Source organism: Castanea sativa, chromosome 12, assembly GCF_040712315.1.
Source record: "Castanea sativa cultivar Marrone di Chiusa Pesio chromosome 12, ASM4071231v1".
Classification (NCBI taxonomy): Eukaryota; Viridiplantae; Streptophyta; class Magnoliopsida; order Fagales; family Fagaceae; genus Castanea; species Castanea sativa.
The window spans coordinates 11,095,450-11,119,870 of NC_134024.1; the positions used below are offsets into that span (position 1 = coordinate 11,095,450).

General features: G+C 32.7%; 1 protein-coding gene across 2 annotated transcripts; it reads left to right on the plus strand.

Moving 5' to 3' along the window:
• The first annotated feature begins 6,709 nt into the window (after positions 1 to 6,709).
• LOC142619844 (glutaminyl-peptide cyclotransferase) lies at positions 6,710 to 17,427 on the plus strand. 2 transcript variants are annotated; one of them, XM_075793160.1, is made up of 11 exons: positions 6,711 to 7,143; positions 7,953 to 8,009; positions 9,854 to 9,889; positions 10,258 to 10,322; positions 12,131 to 12,194; positions 13,294 to 13,411; positions 13,713 to 13,810; positions 15,658 to 15,728; positions 15,881 to 15,908; positions 16,213 to 16,267; positions 16,836 to 17,427. In XM_075793160.1, exons 1-11 carry the CDS (start codon positions 6,838 to 6,840, stop codon positions 16,949 to 16,951), a joined length of 1,014 nt encoding a protein of 337 aa, XP_075649275.1. In that variant the 5' UTR covers positions 6,711 to 6,837; the 3' UTR covers positions 16,952 to 17,427. The 2 variants fall into 2 exon arrangements, with proteins under 2 accessions (XP_075649276.1, XP_075649275.1); XM_075793161.1 differs by lacking the exons at positions 15,658 to 15,728; positions 15,881 to 15,908 and having other exon boundaries at positions 6,710 to 7,143.
• Positions 17,428 to 24,421: the final 6,994 nt, after the last annotated feature.

A 24,421-nucleotide genomic window follows, 5' to 3' on the forward strand; every position in this document is an offset into this window, starting at 1 on the left:
GGCTCTCTGGAATTTTTTTTTTTTTTTTTTGGGGGGTGAAATTGAAACGATGTCGTTGCATTACTAATCCAGAAAGTTCTGTGTCCTCTTGTGGACTCTGGAATGTTCTCTTCTGATTAGTGTTGGACTCGCTCGTGTTTGACTTTGCACGTGCGGGTTAACGTCTTTACTCTATGCGCCTCTACTGTTTTTGTTTTTTTTTTTGGGGAGGAATCTACTGTTATTATAACATGAAAAGCCACCGACCATTCATTGATTTTTTAAAAATAAATTAGGGAGTTATTATAAGGTTTTATTTATTTATTTATTTATTTCACCATACACCAGCTTTTTGAGATACTGGACTATTCCACCCGTGCCAAGTAATTATTTGATATAGCTCGTATCAGAGCTAAGATTTGATTTTAAGGGAGGAATTTATGATAATCCAAATAATAAAAAACCATTCATGTAAATACTAGATGATACTTTAATATATAAAAAATTTATAGAAAATAAAACATGTTTGTTATATCATGTTTCTTTGTTAGGGGGTTTGTTTACACATGAATAAGCTATTTTCATTTAACTTTTTGAACCCAAAATTTCACTTAGTAGAGTATTCACATAAAAAGTCTTTTAAGGGCCTATTTGAATTTTTTTTTTTTTTGTCATCACTTATCACTTCTCACTCAATTTTCGTCATTCATCACTTAAAATACCACAATTTCCTTTATCACACCCGTTTGGCATCACCGCTCAATTATGTTTTCAACAAAAAAAAAAACTAAAAACATTGGGACCCACACACTGAACCAATGTCAGATGACTTTTCTCTCTCCTTTTTTTTTTTTTCCTCTTTCCCCTGCTTCTCCCCTTCGTTTTTCTCTACTTTTCTCTTCATCCAACTCAATAATTACATAATACAAACCCACCTACAATTCACAAAGTTGAAACTGAAAAATACAAAGAAATTCCACAACCCGATCGTGGCGATGGAGAACCCACCTACAATTCACAACAATGGAGAACCCAAGAAATCATGGCACTTGGAGTGGAATAAATAAGATTCTCCTCTGATCGTGGCGATGGGGGGTCACCACCGCAGTCGCAGCTACAACCCACCACAGCCACAACAACAACATCAACATCAACAGCGGTGACAACCTCGACAAGCAACCCACTGATTCAAGCCGTCCTTCAACACGAAACTCAAACCGATTCAAGCAACCCACCCCTTCAGCCCTGTTTCTTGATTTTTTTTTATTTTTTTTTATTTTTATGGGTCTAAGATGAGAAAGGCAAAAAGGAAGGGAAAAAAAAGAAAGAAAGAAAGAACGAACTGAGATGAGAATGGCGAAAAGGAAGAAAAAAAAGAAAGAAAGACCGAACGAAAGAACAGAGAAAGAAGAAAAAAAAGTGGAGAAGAAAGAGAAAAGAAAAAAAAACATAAAAAAGGAGAGTTAGTCAAAAGTTGCGGCTGGTGGGTCATTTGGTGTATGTTTAATTACGAAAATGTCATTGAAAATAGAGTTTTGGAAATTGAAAACACCTAAAATGTGTTTTTAGTTTCCATAACTCATCACTCAAAAATCAGAGAATTGAGTTATGAATTATGAGTGATGGAAACAAAAACCGAAAATAAAAACCAAACAAGCTTCTCAATCGTGGGACCCACATATTTTGAGTTATGAGTGATGGAAAGAGAGTTATAGACGATGGAAACACAAAATCCAAACAGCCCCTAGCTACACAAAAATCAAGTACAAGTAATGTGAATTCTGATGTTTTGGTTAATAATGACTTATAAAATGATAAGATTGTAATAATTTTAAAATTATACTATCTATATTACTATTTAAGCGGCTCCCCTATTTGGACCGAATTTTTTTTGTTCTAAAATACCCCTATAGCTTATGTTTAAGTAGGGGCAAAAGTTGGTAAAAATGCTTTTTTAACTTCCACGTAAAACACTATTTACAAAATAGGAGCACACTTTCAGTACACTTACGTTGGTTTTTAAACTCAAATTGGGTCTTCTTCACTTCTCCAATTCTCTCAATTTTGTATTTTCAAACTCCTTTCACCCACCTCTTTGCTTCAGATTTCACTACAAACGACAACAGATAGATTTGAGATAAGTTTTTTCTTAGATTAAATCTCAGCCCTCTCTCTCTCTCTGATCTCACTTTTTTGTCTTTAAAGATGACTGCACGAACTGATTTTGGGCCACATCGAACAGGTTTTATTCCCGTATGCATGAAGTTTGTTTCCCTCAGGCTCGTTTTTTAAGTCTTATTTTATTTTATTTTTTTGGGCCACAAGTTCTATTATATGTATGCATGAAGTTTGTTTCCCTCAAGTTAGTGACGTGTTTCCCTCAGGTTAGTAACATGTTCTATTATATGTATGCATGAAGTTTGTTTCTCTCAGGTTAGTAACTTTTTTTTTTTTTTGAAAGTCTTGGATTATCGTTTAATTTGTAAAAAAAGGGTTGTTTTATCTCCAACAAAAATATATTATTTTATCATGATTTGGATTCTAAAAGGACCACACTTTGTTAACATTATCATTTTCATATCATTATCTTATCTTATCTTATCTTTTTTTACTTTTCTTTTCTTTTATTATATCATTATCTTATCTTATCTTCTGTTTTTTATTTTTCTTTTCTTTTATTTGGATAGTTTGATGGGTGTTTAAGTATTTTCTCTAATTAATGACTGTTTTTTAAAGAATAGGAATGATATATATTGATTTGTTTGTTTGTTTGTTTGTTTTTTTTTTTTGTGGTTATCAGGTTTGACTCATTATTTTAGTGTATGTGTTCTAAGCAGTGCCCTCTTTTCCTCTTATTATTTTTGTTTGTTGTTTTTCTTATATTTAAGCCTTACTCTCTTTTCTTTTTTTTTTTGTATTTTTTTTAGGGTGACATATCAACAATTTGGTAAAACTGTGTAGCAGACACATTGGATGAATTCAGGTGAGCGAAGTGGTAGTTAATCTATCAAGTAGTTGTTAAAAAATATTTTTTGTAATATAAATATCCTACCTTATTAAATTTAATATTGTTCTTTTTTGTGTCTTTCATTGCACATGTGATGACTTTGTAAGCAATTGTCATAAATGCAAATTTGCTAAAGCAAGAATGATACCGGAGAATTTATCTTTAAAGATAAAATTTAAAAATTGTGGTGAAAATTACCAATATGAATTTGCATCAATGTTTTTTTTTTTTTTTTTAGGGTGGTCAGTCCTTTAACGTTGGTTTCCTATTTTATTGCAACTTCAAAAAAAAAAAAAATCCATCAACGTTGGTTACCTATTTTTTTTGCAACTTCAAGCAAAAAAAAAAACCATCAAGGTCAGTTTCCTATTTTTTTGCAACTTCAAGCAAAAAAAAAAAAAAAAAAAACCCATCAACGTTGGTTTCCTTTTTTTTTTTTTTTTTGCAACTTCAAGCCAAAAAAAAAAAAAAATCCTGATTTTTTAGGTATTTTAATAATATGCCAGCACTGTTTTACATTTTTTTAAAAAAATGTTTTAAGTATTTTTATTCCTAAAATTTTGTCTATTATTTAGATACTAAAGCAAGAATGATACTGGAGAACTTATCTTTAAAGATAAATTTTTAAAATTGTGCTGAATATTGCTTCTAAATAATAGACTAACTTAATAAATTTGCATCAACTTTTTTTTTTTTTTGAGGGTGGTGAGTCCTTCAACATTGGTTTCCTATTTTACTACAACTTCAAGCCAAAAAAAAAATCCCTATATTTTAGGTATTTTAATAATATGCCAGCACTGTTTTATATATAATTTTTTTTTAAAAATGTTTTAAGTATTTTTATTCCTAAAATTTTGCCTATTATTTAGAAGTAATTTTTTCCATGATTTTTTACTTTTATATTTAAAGAAAAGAGGAAAAAATATATAAATAACCCACGTTTTATAGATTTTCAACCAATTAATAACATGAAGGCTTTTCTATACAAAAAAAAAAAAAAATATTCTTCAATAGTTGGGGGAGGGAAATTTCTACCAATTGAGCTATTTTAAAAAATATATATATATTATGGCTAAAATATTGTGTTTACATATTTTAGTGTTAGACCATTGCAACTCAAAAATAAGGGTGCAATATTATTTTGCAAAACTTTTATATAAGACTAGCCTCTGAGCACGCGCGCAAACATATTTTAGTGTCAGACCATTGCAACTCAAAAATAAGGGTGCAATATTATTTTGCAAAACTTTTATATAAAACTAGCCTCTGCGCGCGTGCTCAGAGGCTCTTCTATTTTTGGGTAAGGGTTAATTTAGAACATTTATTATAATTTTGGAGTACTATATTTTTCAATTATAAAAAAAAAAACCTAGGAGTGTGATGAATATTATGCATTAGCAAGTGAAATAATTTTTCATCACACTCCTAGGTTATTTTTGTGATTAGAAAATGTAGTACTCAAATTATAATAAATGCTCTAAATTAACCCTTATCCAAAAAATAGAAGAGCCTTTAAGCACGCGCATGAGCACGTGCTCAGAGGCTAGTGAACATATATGCATTTGAAATTTTAGAGTTTAACGTGAAAACATTAAACTGGCGAGCATGTTAAGATATTTTTTCATCGAATAAAAGAATTAGTGATTGAAATCCTACCTACACAATAATACTAACTGTGTCTTGGCAGTTTGATAAAGAACAATTATCATGGGCAGACCCACTTTTCAAAATAGAAGATGATATTCCTTGGAGTGTGTATTGCTTACTAATGACATAATATTCATAGAAGAGACCATTTATAAATAAGTAAACAATTAAACTTCGATATATATTCTCAAATTAAAATGGAGTGTGAGCTACTGTGCATCTAAAATTAAACATACTTCTTCCTAAAAAAATAAAAAAAAATAAACATACTTATTAGATAATATTTCAAGATATTAAATCATGAAATAAGTTTTTAATACTATAATTTTTTATATATTTTTTATTCTTTTTGAAATTAGCTATCCAATAGGGCATTTATAATTTTGTTTTCTATTTTAGGATGTTGATATTGTGTGGAAATGGAATTTGTGTGATTGTTTTAATTAAATTTTCAAATAGTAAATTAGACTATTTTGTGTTCGTACAACTTTGTTTCAACTAGAGCATTCTCATCAGTCCCGCTAAAATATTTTATCTATTTTACACTAAAAACCTACTTTTTTATTTTTTTATTTTACACCATCATTTTTCCAAAACGCTAGCATTAGATTGTCTATTCTAATTTTTTTTCAATATGATATTTATTTTTCATCGTTTTTTATTACTCTTTCAACCTTCTCTCTCAACCTCTCTCTCATAGCTACTACCACTAGCCACCACAACCACTACCACAACCACCACCACCACCACCACCATCACCACAAGGCATATAACACCATATCAGACATGTTGAAGCAAACTCCAAACCATGTCTGACACCCACAACAACAAATCCAAGGAAATCTCAAATCAAATCCACCATACCCATTAAAATTTCCTATTCACAGAAACCAAATACACTTGAAATCAAAATCTAAAGTAAGCACATGCAAGCAAAATCAAAACTTGACAACCAAATCTAAACCCTCAAACTCATTGATCAAATAAAGAGAAAAAAGAAGAAGAACATTAATAATCATTGTCATAAATCACCGTGGTTGTTGTTGGGGTATAACAGTCACTAAAACTCGGTGCAAAGCAAATTAAAGTAGCAAGATTGAACGAAAATGAGTGAGATCGGAAAGGCTTTGTGACAATGAATGAGGGAAAATTATAGTGGCAGCGGCGAGGAATGAAGGAAAATCAAGTTGGTAGCGGCGAACAGCATGTGACAGTGAGAGAGGATCGGCCTTGGAAGCTTTGAGAGGGGATGAGAGAAAAAAAAGAGTTTCTAAGAAAGAAAGAGGAAGAGAGAATCACAGTAGTGAGCTTGTGTGTGTCCAACGAAGGGATAGAGAAAAAATGAATAAAATATTATTTGTAAAGCTACAGTAATCGTGTATATTTACACGGGTACCGTAACAAATGTGTATATTTACACATTTATACACCCACTGATCATTTTCTCAATTTGTTGATATAAGTTTTTCCTTGTCATGGATGATCCAAATTAATGCATTTCATACAAAATAATTTACTGCATGACTTATTAAGTGACAAATACACACACACACATACACATATATAAATTTTGTGTGAAAAATATACCGATCAACTTGACTCAACATATTTATAGTCTATTCAAAACAACTCGTTTCGACTCAAACTCGATTGCACTGACCTATCTTATAAATCCTATCAAATATCGGTAGCCATTAAACCAATTTTTGGGTCAAAGAAGCTTTTTTAGCCATTTAAAACAGAGTAGTTATGAGGCCATTTGATAATATTGTTTTAGTGACGTTTGTATTTTTTAAAATATGTATTTTTTTAAAATATGTATGAGTTAAAAAGGGTGTGAAAATGACTCTAACGTTGTTTAAAAACTAAGCTAACGGAAACCATTCCACCAAACGGGGTTGTATGTCAAAAAAAAAAAAAAAAAAAACACGTAACAGACATGCTACTGTCTCGCCAGTCCCTACGAAAAGATCTGAGTCAAACAACAAGACAACCTAACCAAGGGGAGGGCGCATCTCAGTCTCATCTCGCCAGTCGCCACAATTTTTTGACTTATGCACCATCCTATATTAGAAACGCCCAAGTGAATTTGATTTTGTTAACGCAAGACTAGAAAAAAAAAAAAAATCCCATGAACAGTTAGAAAATCCTATTAGTCCTGATAATCCACTCTGTCGTCAAACCCCAAAATCAAAGATTTATTCATGAAGAGCGGATCGAATAAGAAGAAGCTGAATAAGCGATCGAACCTGAAGCCTCACACTCCAACAAGTCCAATGGACTCCTCGTTCCCTAAAATTCCTTCTTCTTCTTCTTTTTCTTCTTCTTCAAAATACAGCAAAACCTGTCTCATCGTTACAGGTTTTCTAACTCTCTCCTTTATAGTTCTTCTCGCCCTTACCTCGGAAGTTTGGGACACCTACGAGTCCCAACAAGACGACCTATTTCCCAGAATTTACAACATCGAGGTACTCAACGAGTTTCCTCACGACCCCGATGCCTTCACTCAGGTAACCCCCTTTAGTTTCATTCTCTGTTTGGTAATAATCAGCTTTTCTCTCTACTCTGATTTTTCAAGTCCATAACTTTTTACTTTTTATTTTTTATTTTTTTATTTATAATTTTTATAAATTTTTTTTTTATAAACTCTAATGTTGGGATTTTGAAGTGAAATGGGAATACACAAGTAGACAATTATAGATTCTATCCCATTGTAACTATTGAATTATTCACATATTAAGATAATTGAAGTAGTACTTGAACTATAAAAAAATGATAATTAAAGTGGTACTTATTAGTATTTTACTATTTTTACTCCATAGAAATATAAAATATGGTGATTTAAGAATTCAGGGCTGGCATTGTTGCATAAACTTGATAAAATGCCTTTTTAACCCCTAGGGGTCGGCCTAGTGGTTCCTAAGGCCTTATGAGATCGGGTTTGAAATCTCTAGCCAACATCTTGGAGCCACCCGTAAGGGATTCCTCTTAATTACCTGGTGGACTACAAAGTACAAACACCTAGGGGAATAGTTAGATGCTCTAAGATCTATAAACACTTTTCCCTCCTTCAAATGATTAATTTTTTTTTTTGAGGGTTCTGTTTAAATTATTCAATTGTTTTGTATGTTTTTGGTTGAATACATGCTGTGATTTACCAAGGTTAATTGTTAGAACATAATACAGCTATATAGTTTGTTACATCTTGGAGGTTTGTTTGAAACATATCTATTGCTTATGTTTAAATTTTCAGCATCTGAAAGGCTGTGCATAAAAGATTAAAAAAATAACAATGTATGGTTTTTCTTTTTGCTTTCAGGGGCTTCTATATGCAGGAAATGACACCTTATATGAATCAACTGGTCTTTTAAGGAAGGTGATTTGCATTTTTTTTAGCATTCTGGTTATATGTAGGTACATTTGTACGCTCATATTTGTGGGAAAACCCTAAAACTGCACAAAATTCTCAAGAAAACATTACAGGAAACAGATAGAGTAGACAATAAACACAGGGATCAATACCTTAGGTTGCTTGGAGTGAGCACCAAGCAGTGGAAAGAGGGATATAACCTAATAGTCAGTACATAGATTTGCATGGAGTCAGCACCAAGTAGAGATGGAAACACTGACTGTTGCTTGGAATCAACACCAAGCGTTGGAAGGAAATTCCCAACCAATATTTTATATTAATATATGCCCAACCTGTTTACAATGGTGAATTATTAAGGCCTTTAAATAGGGTTCCCACATTAAGGAAGGAGAGACTATCTTCTTAACCAAGTAAGAACAATAACTCTTAACCAATTACATAAAATAAAAAGACCTTTTAAATCAATCAGGCCTAACTGGTAGTGGGTCTCCATTGTCTAGCCGTGTAATCAGTGCTGAGTGAAGCAGGGCGGTGAGCAATGACATGAAATGTATTTTGTCTAAGTTCATTGAATAGAAGAATGTGTATAGAACCTCCTTGTTATATACTGTAATAACCAAATTAGGTTTTCTCCCTCACTTTATTGTGAGTGTTGTACTTGAGAGGTTCAATTACAGCACTAGGCAGACTCAAGCAGAGTTATTGGCCATTTAAATCAAATATGTAACTTATTAGCTGATGGCCATTTAAAGTCAAATTGACACCTGTTTTTGTTGGAACCTGTCTAATATATGAACTGTTAAGACTCTCATCTTTGAGTTATTTGTTGTGTTCATTATGATATCGCATCCTATATTATTTAATATGGTTATGACGTTTGATTGGATAAATTCAATGTAACATGCGGTCTGGGAACACTTTGGGGTGAACACCCATCTGAACAAGTAGAGTCAATAGTTCAGCATTTAGGCCGTAACATTTAGCAACAAAAAAATCTTTAACCCAACAAGTGCTCTCCGAACCAAGCTAGATAGTCTCCTATCACTAGGCTCACCAACCAACCTGGACTTTGATTCTTATTATTCCTACCGGATATCAAAACCATAAGGATTGTTTCCAGCCATGAGTTTCCATATGACATAAGCGCTCTTGGGTGGGCTGGGCCATTCCATCAAATCTTTGAGAAGGGGCCCAATCTTGTATTTGATGGTCGGCGTGGTGATAGGCTTTACTTCTATGACTGCCTCCCCAGCTGTTGCAAACACTGAGCAAGAACACTAAGGGGCGCACAAACAATGTAACTTTATACTTATAAAAATAAATATAAATTCAATGTAACTCTATATAATATGTGGTCGTCACCATATTTACAAATTGTTTTGTTTCTCAAAAAAGCCTTGGCAGATATATCATGAATATGAGAAAATCATTCACTCTTCTTTTTCTTGGTTTGTTACCTTCAATTTGCAAAATCTCTCTCTCTCTCTCTCTCTCTCTCTCTCTCTCTGCATGTGTGTGTGTAAATACATACCTAGCAGGCGTTGTAGGTAAGCCTACCAAAGCATGTTATGTCTGCATAAATATGTAAGTTTGTATTGTCTTTCTTCATTTTCACCTAATAATTGTTTGTTTGTTAATGTTTTTGTATCTACAAAATATTTATGCTTTATGGCTTGATTTTTCAGTCCTGTAACTTTAACTTTGAGGATAATCATCTAAATTTTTATGATCTAAAGATTTTGATTTCTATATATTACATATCCTGCATGTTGCTGTCATTTATGTTGAACATTTAGTTTTGTGTAATTCATTGGTTTGGAAAGATTACATATTTACTCTTATTGTTTCAGTCATCGGTTCGGAAAGTTGCACTTCAGACTGGGAAGGTACAGATCCTAGTTTTCTGTATCTTACATTTAGTTATATGTTTATATTAAATACTCAGTTCTTATCATTCTCATAATAAAATTAATACTCATCATGTTAAAAGCAAGAAAAATACTTTCTCAAGAGAAATTGCTGTTATCTAGATCATTGATGGTTGTGGTAAGGAGAGAGTTATGGCTTGAATGTGGCTACATAGTGTGCTGCATATTCAAAATCAAAGACTGTATCTTTATAAGTAGATTAGCTTACTTAGTTTAGTAGTGAGTGGTCGAGAAGTCAGTGTGACTAAACTATATCAATCAATTTGCCATGCTTAAAATCAAAGGTTTTAAATATAATTTCCTTTTTTTTTATTGGGCATCTACAGGTTGAGGTTCTCCAGAAGATGGATGATTCTTACTTTGGGGAGGGTTTAACTCTTCTTGATGAAAGGTTTGTGAGGGAAATTTGATTAATTTCAGTTCTACTTTCTTTTATGTTCAGTAGTTGAGGATTTAAAATTCAGGCATTCGTTATTTGTTCCTGGATTTGTTATTCATAGGGATTAACTTGATTATCCCTTTAATATGATGTTGGATTTGAAGAATAATTGTTAATTTCTTGATATTAATTTTAACTACACATGAAGAAATTCATCTTTGAGAATTTTGTTCTAAGGCAAACATATGTGTTCAATTTAAAATAACATCTTATGCCTAATCATTTCAAATCCATTCATGAATTTCACAAAGAGAAAGTTTTGTAGTTTTCATGGATTATTGAAGCCATTAATTTTAAAGTTGAAATCCAAACCCCCATTTTTAAATACTTCTATTTTAATTTGCTTATATGACTTAATGAACAAGGTAGTAAGCACCTGCACGGCACCATTAAGTTTGACGATTTCTAGTAGACTAATTAGTTGTTCGTCAGCCATAGTTCCTCTGATTTGGCTCCTAAAATTGTTGCAGGTAACTTGAGTCTAGTAGTTTGCATTGTCTTATCTTGAGATTTATAAGAGGCTCATAAGCCCATGTCATGGTAATGAAAGGATATTATGAATGCATCTTGTATTGTGGGATTGATGTGTAAAGCATGCTATTACAACCCCTGGTTATTTGACCTTTTCCTTCCTATTTGGGCTTGCATGTTAAGACACTTCAGTACATCTGAAATATAGTTTTTACATTGTTTCCACTTGCCAGCAAACATGTGCACCTACACACGGACGTGCACAACCCATCCATTCTAGGAATATTACTCAAATTTGTATGCATGCGATTTACCATGTCTTCTGTTTCCCATTGATTGCCTCACTCTTTATCATAACTTGTTTAGATTTAAGTTTGATTGGATTGGTTGATTTTTCATATTGAGTAGTTTAACACCATGAAAGAAGTCCATGATGATAGATCTTGGTGCAAATAAGCATGTTGTCAAGGACTGTCTATCCTTATGGTTTTGAGACATAGGTCTTCTTTATCTATTACGTAAATGTGGGGCTGGTGCAATGGAAAGTTGGAAACCTCTCTCTGATTAGTACTTCATTGTTTAATAAGCAACAATAATAAAAGTGCCAGAAAAGTAGGTAAAAAACAGTGGATTAATATAACGGTAGAGCAAAAAACAATTCTTTCTAAAGTTTCAATAATTTCAGCTAGATTTTTTATTTGCAATATAGAATTGTTGTGCATGTCTAGTTGATTTATTTAACATTGAACAAAGTTTCTCTCCAAACTAGTTTGGAGAGAAACTCTACAACCTCCTCATATATTTCTATATTGATTGTAAATTTTGAAAATTTAACCGTTAGATTGCATGTTCTTATTATATTCTTCATGCATGTAAAATTTCAAAAAGATCAAATATCAATTGCTATCTCATCAAATAATTGTTAAAATTTCAAATTTTTATGACCTAAAATTGTGTATAAAAAATAAATTTATTGATCGAATAGTAAATAATATCCAATTTGAACGAAATTTGATATGCATATTAAGAATATAAGGAACATAAAATTTAATGGTTTGATTTTCAAAATTCACAAAAAAAAAAGAGATATATGAGAAGTTTGAAAGTTTGGAGAGAAACTTTGTTCTTTAACATTTATGCTTTTCCTCCAATATATTTTGCACTTTTGCTTCATCATTTTCTTTGTATGTAATCACGTAGTTTCTTAATTGTTTATTTTTATATGTTTTGTGCTTCTAACAATCGAAAGAGTAATGATGCTAATATAGTAACTTTTACATTCTTTATAGGCTGTTCCAAGTAACGTGGTTGAAGGATACTGGTTTCATATATGACCGAAATAATTTAAGCAAAGTTTGTGCTTCACCTCTTTTCCTTGTGTAATGTCTTTTTTTCCCATATGTTTGTTGAAATACTTATTTTCAATGCAATGCAAAACGAATTAAAATACACATAAAAAGGAAAAAAAAAAAAAAGACTTAAAAGTACTGTAAAAATTTGCTAAAAATAAATCTGCACCAGTTAGTTTTAAATTTCCTATATTTTTGCATGTGTGGGCCATATTCTTCTGCTTGCAATTCCAATTGTTTATTAATTTTGGAAATGGGACATAACATCAGATTGTGGGGGCCAATTAAGACCTGATGGAGTAGTGTTGGGAAATGCATTGGAAACCTAATATTTGGGAGGGTGGACTGTGGAAGGGAATGAAAATGGAGGGTGGCTTATCATTTTCTCTTGTTTGGTTGACTATAAAAAGGGGAAGAAGAAAAAGGACCATGAGCATATTCCTTCTGGCCTCACCATCTTCCATTCATCTGAAGTGGGAGAAAATGACAAGAATAAAATATTTGACAAATTTATCCTATAATTCATCAAAAACAATTCCATAGAAAGATAGAATGGGAAATTATCACAAGATACAGATTCTTTTTTATCCTTCCACTTTTTCATCTTTCCTACCAAAAAATTGTGAAGGAAAAAAAAGACAATTTTGCTGCAATTTTTATTTTTTTCCCCATCCCATTTCATCCCCTTACTTTTCTATCCTTCCTACTAAACTGGCCCTAATGGCAGATGTGTTTGGAATCTTTGAGATGTTGAGCTGACTGTCCATTAAGATTTCACTTCCTGATCATGTGGGCTCTGCTAATGGAAATAATTACAGTACAATTTAATTGTGAAAATCACACTTAGATCTGGAAAAAGTGATGTCTTCGACTTTGTAATTACCTTTTGGGGTGATATTGATGTGTTTGTATAAATATAGAAAGTGATCCTTTTTTTAATCTCATTCTAGATGAACATGTCATTCATATACCATACTATTGACTTTTTAATTGTTTCCTTTTTCTTGCAATGTTCTTTTTGACTGAGATTCTTCCTTTTTGGTGTGCCCTAATATTGATGATTGACATATGTAACAAGCTTCATGCTTTTATACTCCATGCAGGTTGAGAAATTTACTCATCAGATGAAAGATGGTTGGGGTCTGGCAACTGATGAAAAAGTCTTGTTTGGAAGTGATGGGACTTCAACATTGTATCTGATTAACCCTCAAAATTTCAAAGGTTTGTTTGTATACAACAGTTGGTATCAATTCCATTTCTTACTCCTCCCCCAAAAAAGAAAGAAAAAGTGAGTCTTTTTTATTTGAGGTTGTGCCTGGCATTGCTGATGCTGCATCAAATCTAAGTGATTTTAAGCTCTCTCTGGCAGTATATTATCAGGCCTTCAGTCTTTTACCCCTTTCATTAGCTTTTTAATTTTTATCCCCCCAAAATGTGATAGTTGATTTTTGTTCAGTTTTAACTCTCTTTTTGATAAATTTATATATGTTATGAAGAATTTGATTTGACTTCTTTAATGTAGTCATAGGAAAACATATTGTCACATATAATGGTCGTGAAGTACACAACCTTAATGAACTGGAGTATATAAATGGAGAAGTTTGGGCAAATGTTTGGCAGGTATGTCCTTGAATCATTGATTGTAAAATTGTTTTTCATGCTATTTGGGGTTTTTTATTTTTTAGTTGTGGGCCATGATTTGCATATCTAAGTGGCATTGGCTTAGGGATTCCTTGGTGGGATATTTGACCTCTTTTTGGAAAGTTAGCAGCAGAGCATGAAATTTGTAAACCTCCAACCTATGGAAAAATCTACTTGCTTAAAAAATATCTTTTTTTTACATGGCATGAGTGGAGAGTTCGTATATATGGTTTTATGTCTTGGATTTTTACTGATACAACAGTAAATTATAAGCTTCCCCAGAAAAGTTCACTAAAATTGCGCTCTTTTGATTAGTGTTTGTGCTAAGCTAAGCTACAATACCAACTATGCCAGGTGAAAGCCCCTGCTATTGCCTCCTATATTTGGAACGTGAGATGCTCTTGGCGCAGGACAATCAAAATTTTGCAGCAATGAAATTAAAAGACAGGAGCCTAGGAGCCAGCACCAAGCGAGGAAAAAACTGTTAGGAGTTAGCACCTAGGGTTGGCTAGAGTCATCACCAGACCAAAGAAACCAATAGAAATTTTGATTCATCAAATCATCTCCAAATCATCTCCAAAAGGAGTACAGTTTTTTGCTTATATAGGAAAAACTAAGCCCTAGGTGTAAGAAACCCTACTTATTGAATGACAAAAATACCCTAAACTTTATATAAAAATTCTAATTAACCTAATTAAATACTAGGGCCTATAATAAAAACACAATTAATGTTCAAACAAAAATGAAACTAAATTTGTCTCTTTTGCTTCCCAAATCAGCTCCTCCCTTTCAAAAGTATCTTTGACCATTTAAATCCTGCTTCCTGGGATAGACCAAGATGCAACTTCTCATTGCAGTATGTTGTTATGGATGTGGTGGACAAGTTCCTTCGTCTCTTGGCATCCAATTTACCTTCAGGGACTGATGGTGATTGTGTGAAATGGAAGTTGACAAAAAACAGGGATTTTACCATCCGTTCATATCATCATAAGCTGCATAGTTCTTCTTCTGCTGTTTTTCCTTGAAAAAGCATTTGGAAGGTTAAGGCACCCTGTTGTGTCTCTTTCTTTGTCTGGACAACTACATGGGATAGGATCCTCACAAGAGATAACTTGCAGCTTAGAGGTTTTGACTTCGTCGACTGGTGCATTATGTGTCGTTGTTGTGGTGAGACAGTGGATCATTTGTTGTTACATTGTGGAAAGGCCCATCAGCTGTGGTGCTTTGTCTTTAGGATTTTTGGGATTTCTTGGGTTCCCTCATGTATAATGTCAGATTTTCTTTTTAGTTGGTGGAATTGGTTGGGGAAACATTCTTCTTACATTTGGAACTTAGTTCCATTGTGTTTGATGTGGTGTATTTGGAAGGAACGCAATTGGCGGACGTTTGAGCATTTGGATAGATCCGAGGACCAAATGCTTGCTCTCTTTTCTGGTTTCCTTTTTGATTGGGTTAGGGCTTGGGGACTCACATCTAGTGACTCTTTTCCTCTTTTTGTTAGCTCTCTTTCTTTGTAATTTATGTTTTTTATGTTTTTGCTTTCCCTTCCTTTTTGTTCTTCTGATTTGCTGATGCTATTTTGCATCTAGCAGTTTTCTTGAATACAATTTTTCTTACCTATAAAAAAAAATGTTATGGATATCCTCTGTAGGACCAGGGTTTTCCAACAAGTGGACTTCTTTGAAGCTTCAGCTTCTTAGCTTTTGCTACCTTCATGATCTACAATTTACATGATACTGTTGTTTGTTGGATAAACATTAATTCATGGGTTGAGAAGTGTTCTGTTTTCTTGGATTACTTTATGACCCAAAATTTGCATTCTGTAGACTGACTGCATTGCAAGAATCTCACCTAAGGATGGTACTTTGCTTGGATGGGTTCTTCTTCATAATTTAAGGTTTTCCTTTGCATTTCCAATCATTTTGCATTTCCAATCATTTTGATGAATTAGCTGATGTTTACACCTATAATTAGATAAATTAAGTTCTACTTTATGTTCTTGAAAGTTGCACTCAGTTGTCCTTTTTCTATCCTTTTCTTTTCTTACAGGGAAAATTTGGTACGAGCTGGGAATAATGTAAGCATTTGAACAAAATATAAAATACTCTATCTTTGTTAAAAAAATTACTTTGCCTATTATAGTGCACCTTGTGAATTGTAATACCGTGTAGGCCTTATTTGGTTCCCTGAAAGAGAGGAAAAGACTCCTTACAAATGGCTTTCCTTTTAGGCATCTACTTTTACTTCTTAATCTTTCTTAGAATTAAATGCTTTTTTTTTTTTTTCAAAAAAAAAAAAAAAAAAACTTTTAAGTTGCCTATATATCTTTTGGTCAGAAGTTGTCTAATTAATTTTTCTTTGGAAATCTCATGTCCTTCTAGGGTATTGATGTTTTAAATGGCATAGCCTGGGACAGTGCTAAAAAGCGCATCTTTGGTAAGCTCCAATGTTTGATACGATTTCTCTAAAATCAGCATTATCATCATCTTGCATGTCGCCTGTGAATTGTTTGGGATATTTAATGTTTCATGACCAGTCGACTTAGGGAGCTTTTCTGCCAAAAAACAGAAAAAATAAAAGTTAGGAAGCTAAAACTCAGGTTCACTAGTTTTATGGCATAATTATTCCCCACGTTTACCAAGAATTGCACATTTAAATATTTAAGTTTCAAACTGGCTATCTGGAGCCAGATAGCTGACTGTATAGGAAGGGTGATAAAAGAGGGTTTTGGAATATATAGCATTCTTTTGTTGTTTAGTTTTTGTATGTTATTAATTGATGCTGCCTGCAAATTTTTATTCTTTAATTTCTCTCGTTAAAAACTCATCACCATCTATCTGCTTTTCTGTCATTGCAATCTCTTAATGTTTATATTAACTCAAGCATTTTTTTAAAGGAATAATGTTGCCTTGTTGCATCTAATAAGACTTGTTTTCAAGAATATTTGCTGATCATGGTTCTGAACTATTCAAATTGTATCTGATTTTTTTTTTCTCCCAAACAGTGACAGGAAAACATTGGCCAAAGCTTTATGAGATCAAGCTGCATCAAGTAAATAAAACAATTAAGAGTGAAATTATTGAGCAGCTTTGCTTGCTAGCTGTTTTTACAAAGCCATAGACAAATTAATAATAATAATCGTGAAGTTCTCGACATTTGGAAGCATTCCTCAAATTATGGACTGTCAATGCACGGGAAAAACCTTTTGCTCGGAGAATTGAAGTTACAAGCAAGAAAGAGCAGTCATTTAGGGGAGGGATATAATGTTAGGATCAAATTATAGTGGGAAAGATGGAGGCATAAAGGTAAATTTGAAAGAATTCTTTGGACGACAGCACACAAGTTACTGAGAAAGAATTCCCATAAAAAAAAGAAGTAAAAGGTCTTTAATCTTTATTGGTTGTTGAAAAAAGATGATTTCCTCCTTAACTATCATTTATCCAGTAAAGCAGTAACCATGTTTGCATATTTGGCAAACAAAACTCCGTGAGGGATGGTGGACACAGTTGCATCATTTAAAATTTTAAAAAATATGACAACTTGTACATTGTTAGAAGCAGAAAATAAAATCTAAACCATAAAATGGATGAAATAAATAGGATTTGAAATAGAGAGGATCATGTTTATCTTTACATAAGCACCGTGCCCATATATATGTGTGTCACGTTAGAAGATGTGATTTGTTCTGCTAGTCTTGGATCCTCTTCTTTGTCTCTATACACAATATCTATTTCAAAATCAATCAGGAGAGTAGATCTATGTGATATCCCAAATTGGGTTGGATTGGATTGTGTAAGTGTGTGTTATGTGGATGTGTGCTAAGTCTCATATCTGATATTTATTAGGTGGGTCTTGGTTTTTAAGTGATTACGAGGACTCTCAATTGTGACTAGACTAGATTTTTTAGAGTAAAGTGTTGAAATGATGAACTTTTTTTGGGTACATCTTATCATAAATTTAAGCACTTTAAACTAGGTAGCGCTGCTATTTTTGGTCTTTTCTTGGGTGCTGGAAGCTTGTCAATTGTCATATGGTGAATTTAAGTCTTATTAGTAAGCTGCAGGTTGCCATAGATTAAATTACTGGGAGCTTCATTATGTGTTGATATAACAGTCAAGATTTATGCGTTATACAAACCAAACATATAAAGGTTAAAGGTAACAACATGGTGCTTGATGCATGACTCTATAACGCCTGTTATTCGACATGCTAATATGTGGTAGTACAATAAGATCAGTCTCTCATATTTTCTATTACAGTACCTATTGTCATAGTAATTGTGATTGAGATTTGTAGTGTGTTTGAATACTGCGTATTTGCTAAAAATTGAAAACTTAATTCTGAAAAATACTATAGTAAAATAATTTTTAAATGTGTGAATAGTGCTGTGGGACCTAAAGAGAAAGAAAAAATTGTGTTTTGCTGACTTTTGTGGGTCTGTGAACAGAATCCATGGACCCACAAAAAAATGTAGACGCACGGATTTGCTAATAAACACCAACCCAAATGCATATTTGATACATTACCCACGAGGTGCAATGACTACTTTTATGTCTCACAAATTTTTTTACTTACCTGACTTTTTTAGTTTTCTTAAACTTTTGTATTCAAAATCTAAGATTAAAGTTACTTTCTTAATTCTCAATCTCAGTCATTGAGAAGTAATGCACTCGGTGCAATACCCCAAATCTCAATCCTATTGTACATATGTTGCAACAATGGCAGCTCTTGACACTTAATAGTCTCCCTCACTTCTAATAATCCCCTCAAGATGCAGTGAATGTTAATTAAAAACTAATCATGGTGAGAATTGTTGAGGAGAGGAATGGGCAAAGAGCAACTGCAATTATGTAAAAGAAGATAGAATTACTACAAGGACAGGTTATGTACTACCACAGGGCCATTCTTAAAGACAAGGCATCAAGGCCACAAGGTCAACGAAGGCACTAGCAGCCTTCAAATTTGCATAAACCATGTGGATGTCGCAAGTAAAATGCTGTGACAAGCTTTTTGGATTTTTTTACATCTTAAAAATGTTGTTTGGTTTAAAATCAAAGCGATAAAATTAGTTTGTACATCAGGGATGTAAAAATTTTTCACTGGAACCAAAATATAACTCTTGCGACTGGCCAAGGGAGGAGGAGGGTGGTATGTTCATGCAGTAAAATCTTCCCCCTTTATTATAAAAGAAATGTTGGGATTTAGGGTCCGTGTGGTTAGAAGGTGAAAAAATGAGAAGATAAAAAATTAGGGGGTGATGGAAAAGTTGGAGGTAGAAGAGATTTAGCTTTCTCTTATGATGTTTGGTTAGGGAGATGGAAATGTGAAGGGATGAAAAACTCTTTTGTTTTGTTGAGACAAATTTTTATAAATTTACTATCATGTCCCAATTAGATAAAACAAAAAATAAGACGTTATATTTCTATTAAAAATTGTGTATGAATGGGAACTTCATTTTAAATAAATAATACTAGGCAATAAAAAAAAAAAAAAAAGAGAGCACAAGAAGTTCAAAGAACACAAAACATTTTTCTCAAAAAATTAAAATAAAATCTATTGAGAATAGAAAGGATGGGCACCAAAAAAAGAAAAAAAAAAAGAACAATAATAATATTAGAAAATACAAAAAAAAAAAAAAAGGATGTGCACATAAAAAAAAAAAAAAAAATGATAAAAAGACAAAAAAAAAAAAACCAAAATTAATAAAAATTTGAACATTGGTTGGGCAATTTCGTCCAAAAACCCAACTCCCCATTTTCCCTCATGTTTTTTCTCTAATTTGGGAAGATTAAGTTTTGGTGGGCTTGAAAAGAAAACTGTTGGACCACACCATTTTCTCTTCCCCTTTCCACTCCCAATCAAACACATATTTTCCCCCCATTTTCTCTCCTTCATTTTCTATCCCTCTAGTTTTTGATCCAACTAAACAGACCCTTAAAAATTTTCACATTGTAGTGTACCCTAGGAATTCTAGAGGATATTGATACATTCTTTTCAACAACTTTTCTTCTTCAATGATTGGCAGTTAAATTCATTTTTCTTCTTCTACCTTGTTCAACAATACTTTTACTAGGGTTTAACTAGTAGCCCATTGTTTTCTTTGTGTTGGTGGGGGTAATGATAGTATTCAAGGACTATAATAAATGTGTACTTTCTCACATAATTGTATGTCTCACTAATTAAATTTATGAGGGGACCCATTTGAAATGTGAGAGATGAGAGTACATCATTTATTATACTCTCACATAAATAATAGATCTCACCTTGAGTTTAATTAGTGAGACCTACAATTATGTGAGAGATTACACATTTATTATACTCCTAGAGTAATTTATAATTTTCTTGCGTGGCCTACGTTTCCCTCCCTCACTATCTTTTTTGAAAAACTTGACCCTCACTATCTACTTTTATATATATATAGGTTTAAGTTACACCTAGGATAACTTCATAAGAGTTACACATTTTATACACCGTAGATTTTCAAAAGATCAAATGTTTAAAAAAGAAAACATATTTATCTATTACATCATTAAATACTTACCTAATTAATAGTTTCCACATTATCTCTCTCCTCATTAATATCATTATCTCTTTCTCTTTATTAATTCTTTCTTTCCTTTTTCTTTGCAATTCTTCATACGTTTCTACTCAATTTGAAATTAGTGCGGCTATGGAGAAGTTAGTTTCAAGTTTTTTTTTTTTTTTTTGAGAAACACACACACAAGTTAGTTTCAAGTTGATGTCCATTTTTTATTATTTTCTCCAACAAGTTAACTTTAGAAGTGGTTTAGTTATTATGGATTTACTTGTTTATAGTGGTGTGGCTATTACGATTGTTTATTATCTATTTAGAGTACTGGTTAATTGTTAACTAAGGCCTTGAGGGACAAGTATGTTCCTTTGGATAAAGCAAATTAATGAAAAGAATGAAATAAAACTTAAAGGAGCAAGTACTATAGTATTTGAATTCCTAACAATTTTTCAAAAAAAAAAAAAAAATTCAAGTTCAGGGATACCCGTGATTAGACCATTTGAATTTCTTGCAAATAGATTTGTACTTGTTATACTTATCTAGTTATATGTAGGAGTTAATTAGTAATGATTAAAAATGAATAGGGATAAAGGTTGAGGAAAATGAAAAAAATAAGAAGAAATAAGACACATCTGAAGAGAAAAATGGATGAAGATGGTAACCAAGTCTTTATCTTAATGTTTAGTCTTACCGTATTGTAAGGTTGAATTTATTCAACCGTTTGTTGGCTTTATTCCATGCCAAATTTTCTTATATTTCACCAATTAGATACCTTGTATTTAGGTGGAAATCATGTAAGGATTGTGTGTGAGAGAGTATGAAGAATTCAAGTGTGAGAGAGTATGAAGAATTCAAGTGTGTGTGCAATCAAGAGGATTCTTGCGACTAGATCTCTCGAGTGGTGACTCGCCAGAAGTGCCACATGTATGAAGCATGCAGGAAGCTGAAGGGTCATGATAGTTGGAGCACCACAGGACCAAAAGTACAGTCTAGCCAGTTAGTTATTTAGCGACTAAAACTCGCGACTAGTCCCAGTCGCCAAAACCCCTTGTTATGCAGAAAAATGACTTTTCACATTCCTTTTTATACCTTGCTATAAATATCCTTATACCCACGAAATGTAGAGAGCTTCCAGAGAGAATTTTAAGAAAGAAACCTTAGAGAAACATAAGATTGACTCATTCACAATCTTATACCTTTGATTCTCAAATTCCTCTACTCTCACCCTCTCCATTGACATATCCTTGAGAGGACCTTTAGCCAAATCCTTATCTCACCATACCTATATCAGTGAGAAAGTTATTTGGTGCTTAGGTAGCAATTCAGAGAGGACCAATTTATTTGGTTGATGCAATGGGCTTATTACGGGATCCAATAAGCTAGAAAAGACAAGGTTAGGCTTAACCTTATTGGAGTAAGAAGTTTGGAGGGCTTAGGTGCTTTAGGTAAATTAGGCTTGGAGGGTCTATTGCTATTTATGTATCCCAACTGATTTTCTAGTGGATCATTTTACCGCTTGGAGGATAGTGGAGAGATTTTTCACTGAGGACTTTGGTTTCCTCTTCGATAACACGTGCTGGTGTTATCTTGTGTTTGTATCCCTCTAAACCTTACTCTTTGCTTTTAATTACTACTGTGTTATGATTAAATTATGGCTTAGAGTAATTTACTTGTTTGGGTATAACTTATATTTATTATTCCACACATACATTGTTTTGTTTGAATATAAGCTTGTGTTGGTATTTTGAAATTGGGAGTTTAAATATTCACTAGTGTTTTACACACCAAGTGAACTTTCATTTGGTATCAGAGCGAGTACACTTGTTTTGGTTTCATTACCCATGTGTGATCCTTGACCCCTTGTGTGTATTGTCATGGATAATGCTTTGTATGCTTCTATGGATGTTGTTGATTGTAACATGCCATGTGTTTGTGAAAATGCCTCTATGAGTGTTTATCTTCAAGAATGTGATGACATGTTACATGAATCTATGGGTGTTGTTGATATTCTAAATGTCAAACTCTTGAAGAAAAAGTTTAAGAAGTTTCATGAGAATTTGAGCAAGTTTAGTAGTGAAAAAGATGATTTGATTTCTAAGCTCAATGAATCCAACAAATTGGTTGAAAAGTATAAGAAACTTGCTGAAAATTCTTGTGAAAAGCTGAAAGAGTTTGAATGTTTGAATATGGACTTGGATGCTAAACTTGTTTTTTCTAACAAACTAGTTGATGATCATAAATGTGAAAATGAATATCTTAAGATGCATTCCAAGAGTTTGATTACTGAACCTATTGCTAAAAATGAAGAAAATTTTTGTTGCAATCATGTTGTGGTTCCCAATTTTGTGCCTATTGTGAGTTCTACCTCTAAAAACAAATCGGTGTACATTCCTCCACACAAAAGAAATCAAAAGGTGGAGAGAGAAAGTCTATTAAGTCAAAGCCTCCATTTAGATCTCAACCTAAGATTTTGGATGAATCTAAATTTGTTCCAACTTGTCACCATTGTGGTGTGATTGGTCATATAAGACCTCAATGTCATAAGTTGAGAGAGAACAAAACCAAGTTGCTAGATCCCTTCCCAAAAAGCCTAGTGGACATAAACACATTGTGTGTTACCACTGTGGTGCTTTTGGTCATCTAAGACCTCATTGCTTTAAGTTTCATGCTCTTAAAAGAATTAAAAGAAAAGAGAAACTTGAGCTTCTTGGAAGTTGTGCTAAAAAATGGTAAATTGGAATTGAGTGAAAATAGCATGTTATTAAAGAAAGTGTTTAATGATCTTAACTTATTGTCTATGTGCATCTTTGGTTCTCATTCTTCCAACCCTTGTCTCTTTTCTCATGAGACACTCATTCCTAACAATTGTTCCCTTTGGATGAGAAAATGTTCCTATGATTGAGCTTTTACTTTTTTAGTCCTTGATCTAATTCTTTCGATCTTTGTATGACCCTTTATGCATTGAATGTAATATCTTCATGCATTTTGTGCATCTTGCATTTCTTTATATGCATTATTTTTGTTTTTGATCATTCTTTACTTGCTTTATGTCAAAAATCCCAAAACACATAAAAAGTATAAAATCCAAAAAGGTTGATCGGCATTGTTATGTTTTGTCACACGCATGTTTAGCCTTGTACCTCTGTACAAATGGCTTTGTGCATTTAGAAGCCTAGCTTGTTCTTTATGCACTTATATCATTGTGGGAAAAATCTTAACATCTATGTGATTGTTGTAAATAGATCTTCAAACTTGTCATGAATGATTAGCCAATAGTTTTGTTGATCTTGAGACATGCATAGACTTGTGCTTATATATCTTCCCACTCTTTTATGTTTTTGCTTTATACGTCAACAAATGTCAAATCTCGAAAAGAGAAAATGAGCTGTTAAAGCCGTTGCACATACTAGTATTTGACTAAGAAAAAGGGAAAACGACTTGTATTAAAATGTATGGTGCCCAAAAAGTCAAAGGCTTGTTCATAAAATGAAAATATCAAAAATTTCAAGCATCGATCTCAAAATGAGATGTAATGAATTATAAGAAGCCAAACGAAAAGCTTCAAAATTATGTAATCAAGCTCTTTGTGGGAGGTCATATATGCACACTTCTATAATTGAGATTGGTCACTTAGTGCTAATTGTGTATGTCTTGATTGAATTGATCATTGAAATTTCATATTAGACTAAGGACTATCTCACATTTGGTATCTACACACATCACACATCACACATGTCTATGTTCAATGAATACTTTATTCATTTGTGTGATTGTACTTGATTAAATGTATTTTACATACTCAATCATGTGTTGTACATACTCAATCATATATTGATCAAATACAAAAAGATTTTTGAGTATTTTAGTTATTTTTGAAAAGTGTTTTTTGTTTTGAAAAATTTCAGAAAATCCAAAATTTTACAACTCTATTGTTGGCGACTTACTTGCGGGTCATGCTAGTCATGAGGCCCCAGTTGCGAGCTTACTCAGAAGCTCTCGCAACTTCTTGGCGAGTGAGTCCCCCAGTCGTGAAAAACACTTAGAAAATTTTTCAAAAT

What these genes read in the sequence shown, in the direction of transcription:
- LOC142619844 (XM_075793160.1), top strand. Translation starts at nt 6,838, where the DNA reads ATGAAGAGCGGATCGAATAAGAAGAAGCTGAATAAGCGATCGAACCTG. An exon ending in TTAACTCTTCTTGATGAAAG is followed by an intron (nt 10,323 to 12,130) that starts GTTTGTGAGGGA and finishes CATTCTTTATAG; the next exon opens with GCTGTTCCAAGTAACGTGGT. An exon ending in TAACCCTCAAAATTTCAAAG is followed by an intron (nt 13,412 to 13,712) that starts GTTTGTTTGTAT and finishes TCTTTAATGTAG; the next exon opens with TCATAGGAAAACATATTGTC.